General features: G+C 48.8%; 1 protein-coding gene across 1 annotated transcript in view; it reads left to right on the top strand.

Annotated features, from left to right (window-relative positions):
* The window catches only part of CWC27 (CWC27 spliceosome associated cyclophilin), a 176,547-nt gene that overhangs the window by 47,969 nt on the left and 112,354 nt on the right, over positions 1-16,224 (top strand). The window contains exon 10 of the mRNA XM_075182902.1: positions 9,905-10,074. Coding sequence (XP_075039003.1) covers positions 9,905-10,074 — 170 coding nt within the window. The remainder of the gene's footprint in view (positions 1-9,904; positions 10,075-16,224) is intronic.

The raw sequence follows: 16,224 nt of genomic DNA, 5'->3' as shown, positions 1-16,224 counted from the left end.
TCCTGTGCTCTGTCCTGCCGAGTCCAGTGGCGCTTTGTCCTGTGCTCTGTCCTGCCGAGTCCAGTGGCGCTTTGTCCTGTGCTCTGTCCTGCCGAGTCCAGTGGCGCTTTGTCCTGTGCTCTGTCCTGCCGAGTCCAGTGGCGCTTTGTCCTGTGCTCTGTCCTGCCGAGTCCAGTGGCGCTTTGTCCTGTGCTCTGTCCTGCCGAGTCCAGTGGCGCTTTGTCCTGTGCTCTGTCCTGCCGAGTCCAGTGGCGCTTTGTCCTGTGCTCTGTCCTGCCGAGTCCAGTGGCGCTTTGTCCTGTGCTCTGTCCTGCTCAGTCCAGTGGCGCTTTGTCCTGTGCTCTGTCCTGCTGAGTCCAGTGGTGCTTTGTCCTGTCACTCTGTCCTGCTGAGTCTAGTGGTGCTTTGTCCTGCTGAGTCCAGTGGCGCTTTGTCCTGTGCTCTGTCCTGCTGAGTCCAGTGGCGCTTTGTCCTGTGCTCTGTCCTGCCGAGTCCAGTGGCGCTTTGTCCTGTGCTCTGTCCTGCCGAGTCCAGTGGCGCTTTGTCCTGTGCTCTGTCCTGCCGAGTCCAGTGGCGCTTTGTCCTGTGCTCTGTCCTGCCGAGTCCAGTGGCGCTTTGTCCTGTGCTCTGTCCTGCCGAGTCCAGTGGCGCTTTGTCCTGTGCTCTGTCCTGCCGAGTCCAGTGGCGCTTTGTCCTGTGCTCTGTCCTGCCGAGTCCAGTGGCGCTTTGTCCTGTGCTCTGTCCTGCCGAGTCCAGTGGCGCTTTGTCCTGTGCTCTGTCCTGCCGAGTCCAGTGGCGCTTTGTCCTGTGCTCTGTCCTGCCGAGTCCAGTGGCGCTTTGTCCTGTGCTCTGTCCTGCCGAGTCCAGTGGGGCTATGTCCTGTGCTCTGTCCTGCCGAGTCCAGTGGGGCTTTGTCCTGTGCTCTGTCCTGCCGAGTCCAGTGGTGCTTTGTCCTGTGCTCTGTCCTGCCGAGTCCAGTGGTGCTTTGTCCTGTGCTCTGTCCTGCCGAGTCCAGTGGTGCTTTGTCCTGTGCTCTGTCCTGCCGAGTCCAGTGGTGCTTTGTCCTGTGCTCTGTCCTGCCGAGTCCAGTGGTGCTTTGTCCTGTGCTCTGTCCTGCCGAGTCCAGTGGTGCTTTGTCCTGTGCTCTGTCCTGCCGAGTCCAGTGGTGCTTTGTCCTGTGCTCTGTCCTGCCGAGTCCAGTGGTGCTTTGTCCTGTGCTCTGTCCTGCCGAGTCCAGTGGTGCTTTGTCCTGTGCTCTGTCCTGCCGAGTCCAGTCGTGCTTTGTCCTGTGCTCTGTCCTGCCGAGTCCAGTCGTGCTTTGTCCTGTGCTCTGTCCTGCCGAGTCCAGTCGTGCTTTGTCCTGTGCTCTGTCCTGCCGAGTCCAGTCGTGCTTTGTACTGTGCTCTGTCCTGCCGAGTCCAGTCGTGCTTTGTCCTGTGCTCTGTCCTGCCGAGTCCAGTCGTGCTTTGTCCTGTGCTCTGTCCTGCCGAGTCCAGTCGTGCTTTGTCCTGTGCTCTGTCCTGCCGAGTCCAGTCGTGCTTTGTCCTGTGCTCTGTCCTGCCGAGTCCAGTCCTGTGCTTTGTCCTGTGCTCTGTCCTGCCGAGTCCAGTCCTGTGCTTTGTCCTGTGCTCTGTCCTGCCGAGTCCAGTCGTGCTTTGTCCTGTGCTCTGTCCTGCCGAGTCCAGTCGTGCTTTGTCCTGTGCTCTGTCCTGCCGAGTCCAGTCGTGCTTTGTCCTGTGCTCTGTCCTGCCGAGTCCAGTCGTGCTTTGTCCTGTGCTCTGTCCTGCCGAGTCCAGTCGTGCTTTGTCCTGTGCTCTGTCCTGCCGAGTCCAGTCGTGCTTTGTCCTGTGCTCTGTCCTGCCGAGTCCAGTCGTGCTTTGTCCTGTGCTCTGTCCTGCCGAGTCCAGTCGTGCTTTGTCCTGTGCTCTGTCCTGCCGAGTCCAGTCGTGCTTTGTCCTGTGCTCTGTCCTGCCGAGTCCAGTCGTGCTTTGTCCTGTGCTCTGTCCTGCCGAGTCCAGTCGTGCTTTGTCCTGTGCTCTGTCCTGCCGAGTCCAGTCGTGCTTTGTCCTGTGCTCTGTCCTGCCGAGTCCAGTCGCGCTTTGTCCTGTGCTCTGTCCTGCCGAGTCCAGTCGCGCTTTGTCCTGTGCTCTGTCCTGCCGAGTCCAGTGGCGCTTTGTCCTGTGCTCTGTCCTGCCGAGTCCAGTGGCGCTTTGTCCTGTGCTCTGTCCTGCCGAGTCCAGTGGCGCTTTGTCCTGTGCTCTGTCCTGCCGAGTCCAGTGGCGCTTTGTCCTGTGCTCTGTCCTGCCGAGTCCAGTGGCGCTTTGTCCTGTGCTCTGTCCTGCCGAGTCCAGTGGCGCTTTGTCCTGTGCTCTGTCCTGCCGAGTCCAGTGGCGCTTTGTCCTGTGCTCTGTCCTGCCGAGTCCAGTGGCGCTTTGTCCTGTGCTCTGTCCTGCCGAGTCCAGTGGCGCTTTGTCCTGTGCTCTGTCCTGCCGAGTCCAGTGGCGCTTTGTCCTGTGCTCTGTCCTGCCGAGTCCAGTGGCGCTTTGTCCTGTGCTCTGTCCTGCCGAGTCCAGTGGCGCTTTGTCCTGTGCTCTGTCCTGCCGAGTCCAGTGGCGCTTTGTCCTGTGCTCTGTCCTGCCGAGTCCAGTGGCGCTTTGTCCTGTGCTCTGTCCTGCCGAGTCCAGTGGGGCTTTGTCCTGTGCTCTGTCCTGCCGAGTCCAGTGGGGCTTTGTCCTGTGCTCTGTCCTGCCGAGTCCAGTGGTGCTTTGTCCTGTGCTCTGTCCTGCCGAGTCCAGTGGTGCTTTGTCCTGTGCTCTGTCCTGCCGAGTCCAGTGGTGCTTTGTCCTGTGCTCTGTCCTGCCGAGTCCAGTGGTGCTTTGTCCTGTGCTCTGTCCTGCCGAGTCCAGTGGTGCTTTGTCCTGTGCTCTGTCCTGCCGAGTCCAGTGGTGCTTTGTCCTGTGCTCTGTCCTGCCGAGTCCAGTGGTGCTTTGTCCTGTGCTCTGTCCTGCCGAGTCCAGTGGTGCTTTGTCCTGTGCTCTGTCCTGCCGAGTCCAGTGGTGCTTTGTCCTGTGCTCTGTCCTGCCGAGTCCAGTGGTGCTTTGTCCTGTGCTCTGTCCTGCCGAGTCCAGTGGTGCTTTGTCCTGTGCTCTGTCCTGCCGAGTCCAGTGGTGCTTTGTCCTGTGCTCTGTCCTGCCGAGTCCAGTGGTGCTTTGTCCTGTGCTCTGTCCTGCCGAGTCCAGTGGTGCTTTGTCCAGTGCTCTGTCCTGCCGAGTCCAGTGGTGCTTTGTCCAGTGCTCTGTCCTGCCGAGTCCAGTGGTGCTTTGTCCAGTGCTCTGTCCTGCCGAGTCCAGTGGTGCTTTGTCCTGTGCTCTGTCCTGCCGAGTCCAGTGGTGCTTTGTCCTGTGCTCTGTCCTGCCGAGTCCAGTGGTGCTTTGTCCTGTGCTCTGTCCTGCCGAGTCCAGTGGTGCTTTGTCCTGTGCTCTGTCCTGCCGAGTCCAGTGGTGCTTTGTCCTGTGCTCTGTCCTGCCGAGTCCAGTGGTGCTTTGTCCTGTGCTCTGTCCTGCCGAGTCCAGTGGTGCTTTGTCCTGTGCTCTGTCCTGCCGAGTCCAGTGGTGCTTTGTCCTGTGCTCTGTCCTGCCGAGTCCAGTCGTGCTTTGTCCTGTGCTCTGTCCTGCCGAGTCCAGTCGTGCTTTGTCCTGTGCTCTGTCCTGCCGAGTCCAGTCGTGCTTTGTCCTGTGCTCTGTCCTGCCGAGTCCAGTCGTGCTTTGTCCTGTGCTCTGTCCTGCCGAGTCCAGTCGTGCTTTGTCCTGCCGAGTCCAGTGGTGCTTTGTCCTGTGCTCTGTCCTGCCGAGTCCAGTCGTGCTTTGTCCAGTGCTCTGTCCTGCCGAGTCCAGTGGTGATGTGTCCTGTGCTCTGTCCTGCCGAGTCCAGTGGTGATGTGTCCTGTGCTCTGTCCTGCCGAGTCCAGTGGTGATGTGTCCTGTGCTCTGTCCTGCCGAGTCCAGTGGCGCTTTGTCCTGTGCTCTGTCCTGCCGAGTCCAGTCGTGCTTTGTCCTGTGCTCTGTCCTGCCGAGTCCAGTCGTGCTTTGTCCTGTGCTCTGTCCTGCCGAGTCCAGTGGCGCTTTGTCCTGTGCTCTGTCCTGCCGAGTCCAGTGGCGCTTTGTCCTGTGCTCTGTCCTGCCGAGTCCAGTGGCGCTTTGTCCTGTGCTCTGTCCTGCCGAGTCCAGTGGCGCTTTGTCCTGTGCTCTGTCCTGCCGAGTCCAGTGGCGCTTTGTCCTGTGCTCTGTCCTGCCGAGTCCAGTGGCGCTTTGTCCTGTGCTCTGTCCTGCCGAGTCCAGTGGCGCTTTGTCCTGTGCTCTGTCCTGCCGAGTCCAGTGGCGCTTTGTCCTGTGCTCTGTCCTGCCGAGTCCAGTGGCGCTTTGTCCTGTGCTCTGTCCTGCCGAGTCCAGTGGCGCTTTGTCCTGTGCTCTGTCCTGCCGAGTCCAGTGGCGCTTTGTCCTGTGCTCTGTCCTGCCGAGTCCAGTGGCGCTTTGTCCTGTGCTCTGTCCTGCCGAGTCCAGTGGCGCTTTGTCCTGTGCTCTGTCCTGCTCAGTCCAGTGGCGCTTTGTCCTGTGCTCTGTCCTGCTGAGTCCAGTGGTGCTTTGTCCTGTCACTCTGTCCTGCTGAGTCTAGTGGTGCTTTGTCCTGCTGAGTCCAGTGGCGCTTTGTCCTGTGCTCTGTCCTGCTGAGTCCAGTGGCGCTTTGTCCTGTGCTCTGTCCTGCCGAGTCCAGTGGCGCTTTGTCCTGTGCTCTGTCCTGCCGAGTCCAGTGGCGCTTTGTCCTGTGCTCTGTCCTGCCGAGTCCAGTGGCGCTTTGTCCTGTGCTCTGTCCTGCCGAGTCCAGTGGCGCTTTGTCCTGTGCTCTGTCCTGCCGAGTCCAGTGGCGCTTTGTCCTGTGCTCTGTCCTGCCGAGTCCAGTGGCGCTTTGTCCTGTGCTCTGTCCTGCCGAGTCCAGTGGCGCTTTGTCCTGTGCTCTGTCCTGCCGAGTCCAGTGGCGCTTTGTCCTGTGCTCTGTCCTGCCGAGTCCAGTGGCGCTTTGTCCTGTGCTCTGTCCTGCCGAGTCCAGTGGGGCTATGTCCTGTGCTCTGTCCTGCCGAGTCCAGTGGGGCTTTGTCCTGTGCTCTGTCCTGCCGAGTCCAGTGGTGCTTTGTCCTGTGCTCTGTCCTGCCGAGTCCAGTGGTGCTTTGTCCTGTGCTCTGTCCTGCCGAGTCCAGTGGTGCTTTGTCCTGTGCTCTGTCCTGCCGAGTCCAGTGGTGCTTTGTCCTGTGCTCTGTCCTGCCGAGTCCAGTGGTGCTTTGTCCTGTGCTCTGTCCTGCCGAGTCCAGTGGTGCTTTGTCCTGTGCTCTGTCCTGCCGAGTCCAGTGGTGCTTTGTCCTGTGCTCTGTCCTGCCGAGTCCAGTGGTGCTTTGTCCTGTGCTCTGTCCTGCCGAGTCCAGTCGTGCTTTGTCCTGTGCTCTGTCCTGCCGAGTCCAGTCGTGCTTTGTCCTGTGCTCTGTCCTGCCGAGTCCAGTCGTGCTTTGTCCTGTGCTCTGTCCTGCCGAGTCCAGTCGTGCTTTGTCCTGTGCTCTGTCCTGCCGAGTCCAGTCGTGCTTTGTCCTGTGCTCTGTCCTGCCGAGTCCAGTCGTGCTTTGTCCTGTGCTCTGTCCTGCCGAGTCCAGTCGTGCTTTGTCCTGTGCTCTGTCCTGCCGAGTCCAGTCGTGCTTTGTCCTGTGCTCTGTCCTGCCGAGTCCAGTCCTGTGCTTTGTCCTGTGCTCTGTCCTGCCGAGTCCAGTCCTGTGCTTTGTCCTGTGCTCTGTCCTGCCGAGTCCAGTCGTGCTTTGTCCTGTGCTCTGTCCTGCCGAGTCCAGTCGTGCTTTGTCCTGTGCTCTGTCCTGCCGAGTCCAGTCGTGCTTTGTCCTGTGCTCTGTCCTGCCGAGTCCAGTCGTGCTTTGTCCTGTGCTCTGTCCTGCCGAGTCCAGTCGTGCTTTGTCCTGTGCTCTGTCCTGCCGAGTCCAGTCGTGCTTTGTCCTGTGCTCTGTCCTGCCGAGTCCAGTCGTGCTTTGTCCTGTGCTCTGTCCTGCCGAGTCCAGTCGTGCTTTGTCCTGTGCTCTGTCCTGCCGAGTCCAGTCGTGCTTTGTCCTGTGCTCTGTCCTGCCGAGTCCAGTCGTGCTTTGTCCTGTGCTCTGTCCTGCCGAGTCCAGTCGTGCTTTGTCCTGTGCTCTGTCCTGCCGAGTCCAGTCGTGCTTTGTCCTGTGCTCTGTCCTGCCGAGTCCAGTCGCGCTTTGTCCTGTGCTCTGTCCTGCCGAGTCCAGTCGCGCTTTGTCCTGTGCTCTGTCCTGCCGAGTCCAGTGGCGCTTTGTCCTGTGCTCTGTCCTGCCGAGTCCAGTGGCGCTTTGTCCTGTGCTCTGTCCTGCCGAGTCCAGTGGCGCTTTGTCCTGTGCTCTGTCCTGCCGAGTCCAGTGGCGCTTTGTCCTGTGCTCTGTCCTGCCGAGTCCAGTGGCGCTTTGTCCTGTGCTCTGTCCTGCCGAGTCCAGTGGCGCTTTGTCCTGTGCTCTGTCCTGCCGAGTCCAGTGGCGCTTTGTCCTGTGCTCTGTCCTGCCGAGTCCAGTGGCGCTTTGTCCTGTGCTCTGTCCTGCCGAGTCCAGTGGCGCTTTGTCCTGTGCTCTGTCCTGCCGAGTCCAGTGGCGCTTTGTCCTGTGCTCTGTCCTGCCGAGTCCAGTGGCGCTTTGTCCTGTGCTCTGTCCTGCCGAGTCCAGTGGCGCTTTGTCCTGTGCTCTGTCCTGCCGAGTCCAGTGGCGCTTTGTCCTGTGCTCTGTCCTGCCGAGTCCAGTGGCGCTTTGTCCTGTGCTCTGTCCTGCCGAGTCCAGTGGCGCTTTGTCCTGTGCTCTGTCCTGCCGAGTCCAGTGGCGCTTTGTCCTGTGCTCTGTCCTGCCGAGTCCAGTGGCGCTTTGTCCTGTGCTCTGTCCTGCCGAGTCCAGTGGGCTTTGTCCTGTGCTCTGTCCTGCCGAGTCCAGTGGTGCTTTGTCCTGTGCTCTGTCCTGCCGAGTCCAGTGGTGCTTTGTCCTGTGCTCTGTCCTGCCGAGTCCAGTGGTGCTTTGTCCAGTGCTCTGTCCTGCCGAGTCCAGTGGTGCTTTGTCCTGTGCTCTGTCCTGCCGAGTCCAGTGGTGCTTTGTCCTGTGCTCTGTCCTGCCGAGTCCAGTGGTGCTTTGTCCTGTGCTCTGTCCTGCCGAGTCCAGTGGTGCTTTGTCCTGTGCTCTGTCCTGCCGAGTCCAGTGGTGCTTTGTCCTGTGCTCTGTCCTGCCGAGTCCAGTGGTGCTTTGTCCTGTGCTCTGTCCTGCCGAGTCCAGTGGTGCTTTGTCCTGTGCTCTGTCCTGCCGAGTCCAGTGGTGCTTTGTCCTGTGCTCTGTCCTGCCGAGTCCAGTGGTGCTTTGTCCTGTGCTCTGTCCTGCCGAGTCCAGTGGTGCTTTGTCCTGTGCTCTGTCCTGCCGAGTCCAGTGGTGCTTTGTCCAGTGCTCTGTCCTGCCGAGTCCAGTGGTGCTTTGTCCAGTGCTCTGTCCTGCCGAGTCCAGTGGTGCTTTGTCCAGTGCTCTGTCCTGCCGAGTCCAGTGGTGCTTTGTCCTGTGCTCTGTCCTGCCGAGTCCAGTGGTGCTTTGTCCTGTGCTCTGTCCTGCCGAGTCCAGTGGTGCTTTGTCCTGTGCTCTGTCCTGCCGAGTCCAGTGGTGCTTTGTCCTGTGCTCTGTCCTGCCGAGTCCAGTGGTGCTTTGTCCTGTGCTCTGTCCTGCCGAGTCCAGTGGTGCTTTGTCCTGTGCTCTGTCCTGCCGAGTCCAGTGGTGCTTTGTCCTGTGCTCTGTCCTGCCGAGTCCAGTCGTGCTTTGTCCTGTGCTCTGTCCTGCCGAGTCCAGTCGTGCTTTGTCCTGTGCTCTGTCCTGCCGAGTCCAGTCGTGCTTTGTCCTGTGCTCTGTCCTGCCGAGTCCAGTCGTGCTTTGTCCTGTGCTCTGTCCTGCCGAGTCCAGTCGTGCTTTGTCCTGTGCTCTGTCCTGCCGAGTCCAGTCGTGCTTTGTCCTGCCGAGTCCAGTGGTGCTTTGTCCTGTGCTCTGTCCTGCCGAGTCCAGTCGTGCTTTGTCCAGTGCTCTGTCCTGCCGAGTCCAGTGGTGATGTGTCCTGTGCTCTGTCCTGCCGAGTCCAGTGGTGATGTGTCCTGTGCTCTGTCCTGCCGAGTCCAGTGGTGATGTGTCCTGTGCTCTGTCCTGCCGAGTCCATTGTTATTAAAAAAATTATAAAAAATTTTATAAAAAAATAATAAAAAAAAGTATAAAAAATTTTCTACTGCAATATATAAATACGTTCACTTTTCCTGCAGTCCCGAAATATTATTACTGCAATATTTACCTACGTTCACTGTTCCTGCAGTCCAGAAATATTAGTACCAGAGATTAAACTACGTTCACTGTTCCTGCAGTCCGGAAATATTAGTACCAGAGATTAAACTACGTTCACTGTTCCTGATTGGTTTGTTAAAGTGCGAATGTCCTATTTCAACAACATCAGGGTCCAAGGACAATTCCATCTTGCACTTCTAGCAAACTCTTGCAAACTGCCATCCTGTCTGCCACTGCAGTGCCACTCCTAGATGGGCCACGTGTTTGTGCCGCCCACTTGTGTTGCTTAGCTTAGACATCCAGCTACCTCGGTGCAACCTTTTGGACTAAAAACAATATTGTGAGGTGTTCAGAATAGACTGGACATTAGTGGAGGTTATTGAGGTTAATAATAGTGTAGGAGTGAAAAAAAGCCAAAAATATGGATTTTTGCACTTTTTATGCTTTTTTAAAAAAAAATCAGAACCCAAAATCAGAACCAAAACCTTTAGTGGGGTGTTTTGGCAAAACCAATCAGAACCCAAAACCTCAAGCTAATCGGAACCCAAAACACAAAAAGTGGCCGGTGCACACCCCTACTTAAAACAAATGTTGTTGAAGGTTCCTTTGTATAACGTAACAGCGAAATTGCTGTAAAAGCCTATGGGGTATACTTACTAAACTGTGGGTTTGAAAAAGTGGAGATATTGCCTATAGCAACCAATCAGACTCTAGTTATCATTTATTTAGTACATTCTACAAAATGACAGCTAGAATCTGATTTGTTGCTATAGGCAACATCTCGAGTTTTGCAAACCTGCAGTTTAGTAAATATACCCCTGTGTGTTTCTGAGCTATGAATGTGGTTTTATATGCACACATTCAGACAATAATAACATATATGTGAGTTAGGTTACTAACTGAGCATTCTCATTGTGTAAGTGAAAGAGGTATGTTTTTTGAGTATATGTGGACAGCTAGATGGATTCAGTTGTTCGGTGCCTTATTTGAAGTATACTTATTAAGTGATGCATGGTATTGGTTAGATCAATACTCTATTAGTTAATCAGACAAAGGAAAATACTGTGAGTTCAACAGGAAAACACTTTCATTAATTCTGGTATATTATGTAACTCGATAGTATTCTTTGGTGCACAGTATATACATTTCCAATAGCGGGTTTACTTATTTAAAGAATTAAATGCAAATGATATCATGGACAATATTTAATTTAGATGTGTGTAATACAGATTTATGCTTTACTTACTGTTTATAGAAGGGATGTTTCATCCAAGGACCATATGTTTCTTTGTGGCTGCGACTTAACTCTTTTGGATGAATTTGTTTTTGAATATCTGACTATCAAACACACACTTCTAGAAATCCCTGGGATAGCACTGTATTGGAAACCAGTCTCTCTCTGTGTACAGTACATTTATCAGTGTGAGAGCCTAAGGTTGCCTACCAATGTCCTATTCTGCTAATCAGTGTTATCCATATTACTCAGACATTATTGTTCTTAAATTGAAGGAAGAAACAAGTGAAGAAGAAGAAGAGGATGAAGGAGATGAAATGGATAGTGATGAGCGGCATCAGATGAAAGATCGCATATCCAGCAAACTGAAAAAAGACTCCAATAAAAGCACAAAGCCCTCAGTAAAACCTGCGGAGGATCCGGTGGAGAAGAAAACTAGCCGCAGGTAACAGAGTATTTATACATAATAATATTCCATAGCATCTCCTAGAGTGCATTATATTGTAATATTATAATGATCACTTGGCGTAGGCTCGTTGATGTGTTACTAGGCATTCTCATTTCTTTTTTTTTTTTATAAACTTTTTATTAGGAACATCTTTTTTTTTTTTAATAAAAAGCATTACAAAATCTCGAGAGTTTAATGGCATTCTCATTTCTAATCACTTTATAAGGGACTTTTCATTGGACAAGTTGTTTGCATGAGATGATAATACACCAGTCAGACTGGAATGTTTAATTTTCCCCAAATACCAGGGATTGGTCGAATGTCTACATCCCCTTTCAATTTGTTTAATCTTATGATAGTCCTGGCTCTCCCATCCGCTCTTCTCTTGTCACTACAATAGAACTTTGTAGCAGTCACCACTTCTGTTACTTTTTAAGTTTGTTGAAACAATGCTAATGCGCACTACAGGTTAGATAGATGCTGTATTAATGCTAATGAGCTTATATTTAGTTTTTAATCTTTTCAACCCTTTATTTTGTTCAATCATGTCTCTCAATTGATATATCGTTTACAGAAGGCCTTGCTGTAAACAGGTGAATGAATGGCAGGGGTGGCCAAGCCCTTGTGTCTGTGTAAGTCAGCCTGCTGGGAAGCATAGTATAGAAATAACTCTGATAGAACCGTTCTCTACATTTTAGGCTTTGCTTTTAGACACTTGTATAAAGCATACTCATCACTTGCACTTGGTGGCGGTAGACATTGTGTGGACTGAACCTATATTTCACTTGGTGATGTCACTAGTTCCTAGTGAAGTGATGAGTCATTACAGACCAAGAATTATTTTCTGCTTCTTAAATGTAGCAAAGATCTTTTTATGCTTTCCTGATATCTTCTGCATTAGTAGTTATGTCTGCTTAGAAATGTTTACTGTGGAACATTGGCTTGTTCGAAGTACATTTCTGTTTTGTTTCAGAGTCTGCTGTGAATTTGTTTAATGTCACATTTAATGATCAGTATTTGGAAATCGATAAATTCCCTCTTTTCCTTGTATACTAATCTGCTATTATGATGGACAGATGACTGTATCTCACTGCAGCTGCTAGTATGATTACATTGAGAGTACTCATCAATGAGACCTGTTAGAGGCAGATGTAAGGTGACCCAGGCAGAAATACTACTATTACGGTCCCAGTGTGCCTGTATCTATCCTGCTTCCTGGGGGCCACTGAAAATGGCCTTGTGAGCCTCATGCGGGCGACTGCTTGTGCATTAGCACTTTGTGTGATTTTGGCTCTGTCTATGCGTTTTAAATGCAGTCGTCTTAAAACAGTCAATCATATTGGCATCATCTTCTTTTTGCTTTTATGAATGTATCTGGCACAAATCTGTGTTGTGTTTAATAATACATATCTTAGTTTACTCCACTCCCCACCTATCAATCCACCCTTCACATAAATGATTTCTCAGGCATTCTGAAGTCTAAAATATTTGCTTTGGTGCAGTTCTGCTTTATCATTACCTGTATATTAAGCCACCCTGACCGATGGTCACCAGACACTTAACACCCCTCCTACAGACACATTATGTTGTAATGATGATTTTTAGCAAAACCTAGTACATGTATTTTCTCATTTGAGATATTGCATAATGTCCAATATGTAAAATGCATTGCTTTGCAGCAAAATATGTATTACTGGTTTGTCAATTCTATGATAGTTCCCTTGTACCTTTATTATTACTTGCAATTAGCTTGTAACCTTTATATTGCAGCAACATTTTTGTGAAGAATGTTTTACAGCTGCCGCATTGATATGACCATTACAATTGTAATTGTGGTTAGCTGAGTAAGTAATATCTCAAATACAATTATTGTTAACTCGTATAATGGAGCGATAGATCTACCATGTTTTCTGTCAGCTGCATGTTCTGGGAAGATTTGTTAAACATTCTTCTGATATGTCAGCCTTGATTAATGCATTTCAGTCTTGTGTTCAGTACAACCACACAGAACCGGGTAGTGCTTAATATAATGCATCAAATTTGTGGTGGAATTTTATACACATCTTATTCACTTTTTAACACCACATCTTTTCAGTGGTGAAACTAAATTTCTAACGGAACAACTTCCCTTCCCTGGATCATTGTCACAGCATAGCAGCTACTTACTGACAGCCAGGAGTGGAAGAATCAAATTGTAGCTTTGTATATTAATAAACACAGCTAAATGACGATTCATTCAGGAGATACTTTTACTTACATGCCCGTGTTCACTGCTTGAATAAATCTTGTCACCTCCCTCAGCTGTCTGCATGCCATATCTGAGGCTGAATTTTGATAACGATGGAAGAGTGTGTATATGGTAGGGATTTATAAGGCAGGTGTCACTAAATAGCTGGGTCCGTGTAAAGGTGGGCAATCCCTTTTACGATGCACAGATATACTAGATAATGTAATTTAGCAAGTGTTTTCTTACTAACAATTGTATATATTGACAGACCGCTCTATAATTGGGAGGGTGTAACCTGCTCTGAAGGTGCAATATATTAACCTACATCGCAGAAGATTGTTTAATGTTTTACAGAGTGAGAATTCTGGTGATAGTCATTCTGTCTACATTACTAATGGCATGCTACATTTTGTCCTCAAAAGCAACAGCTTTAAAAGGCAGAAAAACAAAAACGAGAATTGATATTCCATTTGATCCACTAATAAGATTATTCTTACCCCAATTTGTCAAGTCTTTCTTTGCTCAGTTTTTCCCCAAAATGTGCTATCTCATTGATGTAGTTCTGACGTGAACCTGTAGATGGCACTAAATGACCATCATAAACAAAAGTGCTTAATGGTCTGAAATTCTAGTAGAATTCTTTCAATTATTTGGGACCATACATGTTATAACTACATGCTTTTAGCCAGGTACAATAAAGTCTACAGAGACTGTGAGAGAAGGTAGGAGCCACAAAATGTATCAGAGCCCCACATCTGAACCACAGCTCACCAGTGAGCAGCCCCAATAAAATGTTGGGCTTACAATTATATTTTTATTAGGCAACAGAAAAAAAAACTGCTTTAATCTAATTTAGCCTTAAATTGTATTAGCTTATTTAGTTATTTTCTATCTGGTCGTTATCTCATAGCCTCTCAGATATTTTCTTAATTTAAAGGCAAACAAGAATTTTCTCTTTTCAGTATATGAAAGGCATATCTTGAACTCTTAGTCTCCTATATCTGGCAAGTAAATCATTGATGTGTGACCTAAAAATAATCTTTGGTTACATCCACATGTTTTCCATGAACTTAAGGGCTCATTCGCAGGGGTGCAGTTCTCCTGTGTGTGATCAGTTGCATTCCATATGGAGCGCACATAGATCAAGCGTGGAAGACAATGCAGTATGCATAACGGAGCTATAACTCTCTTTATCCTCAGCCAACAATGTTCAACAGAAATGAAAATATTTGACCATTTGAAAAATAAATTACAATAGGCTCATGATAATACTCAGGAAATATCACCTGTCCAAATCTGGAAGCCGCCCCCTCCCCACCAAGAATTACTTAGATAGGGCAACAGAACACCTGCCCTTTGTGTAATAGGGCAATGCATTGGGAAAATTTGCACTGAGATAAGGAGACCTTTTAAGTAAAACTATACAAAGAAGACAGCAATTTTGAAACAAATGCACGCAGGATGTATATAGGGAAAAAAGGTATGTTTAAAAAAAGAAAAAAAAACATTTATGTGCATATGTTGAGTCTAAAACAGAGACAAAACAAACCTGTGCTCGTTATATCACATATTATATATGGTACCAGCTGCATGGCAATAAGCCCGTGCTCGTTATATCCCATATTATATATGGTACCAGCTGCATGGCAATAAGCCCGTGCTCGTTATATCCCATATTATATATGGTACCAGCTGCATGGCAATAAGCCCGTGATCGTTATATCCCATATTATATATGGTACCAGCTGCATGGCAATAAGCCCGTGCTCGTTATATCCCATATTATATATGGTACCAGCTATGTGGCAATAAGCCCGTGCTCGTTATATCCCATATTATATATGGTACCAACTATGTGGCAATAAGCCTGCGCTCGTTATATCCCATATTATATATGGTACCAGCTGCATGGCAATAAGCCCGTGCTCGTTATATCCCATATTATATATGGTACCAGCTGCATGGCAATAAGCCCGTGCTCGTTATATCCCATATTATATATGGTACCAGCTGCATGGCAATAAGCCCGTGCTCGTTATATCCCATATTATATATGGTACCAGCTATGTGGCAATAAGCCCGTGCTCGTTATATCCCATATTATATATGGTACCAGCTGCATGGCAATAAGCCCGTGCTCGTTATATCCCATATTATATATGGTACCAGCTGCATGGCAATAAGCCCATGCTCGTTATATCCCATATTATATATGGTACCAGCTGCATGGCAATAAGCCCGTGATCGTTATATCCCATATTATATATGGTACCAGCTGCATGGCAATAAGCCCGTGCTCGTTATATCCCATATTATATATGGTACCAGCTATGTGGCAATAAGCCCGTGCTCGTTATATCCCATAATATATATGGTACCAGCTATGTGGCAATAAGCCTGCGCTCGGTATGTCCCATATTGTATGTGGTACCAGCTACATGGCAATATAAATGCCCATATATGTATACAAAACAAAAAAGACAATTGTCAGGGTTTATCCTTTATAATGAATATCTGTGTGTATTAAGCAAAATAAAAAAATTAGGTATTAGTTCATATTTGATCAAAACATTTAAGCCTGCATCCTAGCGTCAAGGGCACCTCATTATATGCAGGTCCTACACTGACCTATATGCTTTAAACACCATTACAATGTTGAGTCTGGCTCATTTTAAAACCAGTAAGATGTTACGCCTTACATGCTCCCAGTGTACAAGTGTGTATACTTACACTTCATGACTGTGCAGAGAAAGCATACTGATGTACAGAAAGTTGCCTTGTCCTATTTGTGCACAATATAATGTCATACACACAAGAGGAAATATTGTCTTAACAGTGGTATTCTCAAATATGAAAGTTCCATATTAATGGTATTTAACACAAATTCAATTCATACACCTGATTTCCACTTTAAAATCAAAAGGAATCTTCTTCCTTGCAGTAGAACAAATGGAAATGTCAATTGAATAATGTGACTGCTGCAGCTTCATATAATATCAACACAATGCACATGATTTAAGGATTATAGGCTGAAGGGATCAATAAGCAATCAGCCAATCCAAAGTGTCAAGGCTCCTGATCGTCATCATTATCATTGCGAGTTATTGCACCAGCAAGAGATACGCCTCCTGAAAGGTGTATCCGAGGATGTCCACTCTTGTGTGATAAATAGGAGAACATACCCTTGCTGTACTCTGTGTGCTGCTACTCGCCCCTCGTGTAAGGAAGCACATGTTAACGATACGTAACAGTTTACATATGGACATATGTATACACATTTGTGTTGCACTTGCATCATACTGGAATACGTACCTTATGCATAAAAAAAATAATAAAAAAAAATTGATGTACCAGCAACTCTTAATGAGCCCCAATGTGTGTTTCCGGATTGCAACTCAGAATGTTTTCACTGTTTATTCATTTATTTCTGCATTATATAACTTTTTTTTTTTTTTTTTTCAGAATTAATCAATAACGTTTCTTGCATCAAAGTAGTGTCTTTTACTTTAAATGAAATGTAATCGAGCTAATGATTCAGTATAGTAGTTATTTCAGATTTACTGGTACAATATAAATACACATTGGATTGTTTACCCCTTTCTCTTTCTGCCAGAAGTATTCCATCCATTGCCTCAGGCACAAGTAATGCATATCCCCTAGTAATGAAGATGTCTTAGATCAGCCTTAGCCCTGGCTCTTACGCTGTTTTTGAATACCAGCTCCCAGCATGCTTTGTCTGCCAAAAATTGAAGACCCCTTTTATGACCTACTTGCATTACATGTACAATATATGTTCCTGTAGGAATCCCACCTACATTGTTTAAAATATACATCTTATAAACATTTGTCTAACATCCCTGCTCTAATCACAGAATAAACCATGTCCTTTACTTAATTTGCATATGGAAACTCTAGTTATG

The sequence above is a fragment of the Mixophyes fleayi genome, chromosome 1 (genome assembly GCF_038048845.1).
Source record: "Mixophyes fleayi isolate aMixFle1 chromosome 1, aMixFle1.hap1, whole genome shotgun sequence".
NCBI classification, from domain to species: Eukaryota; Metazoa; Chordata; class Amphibia; order Anura; family Limnodynastidae; genus Mixophyes; species Mixophyes fleayi.
This window is presented reverse-complemented; position numbering and strand designations above follow the sequence as displayed.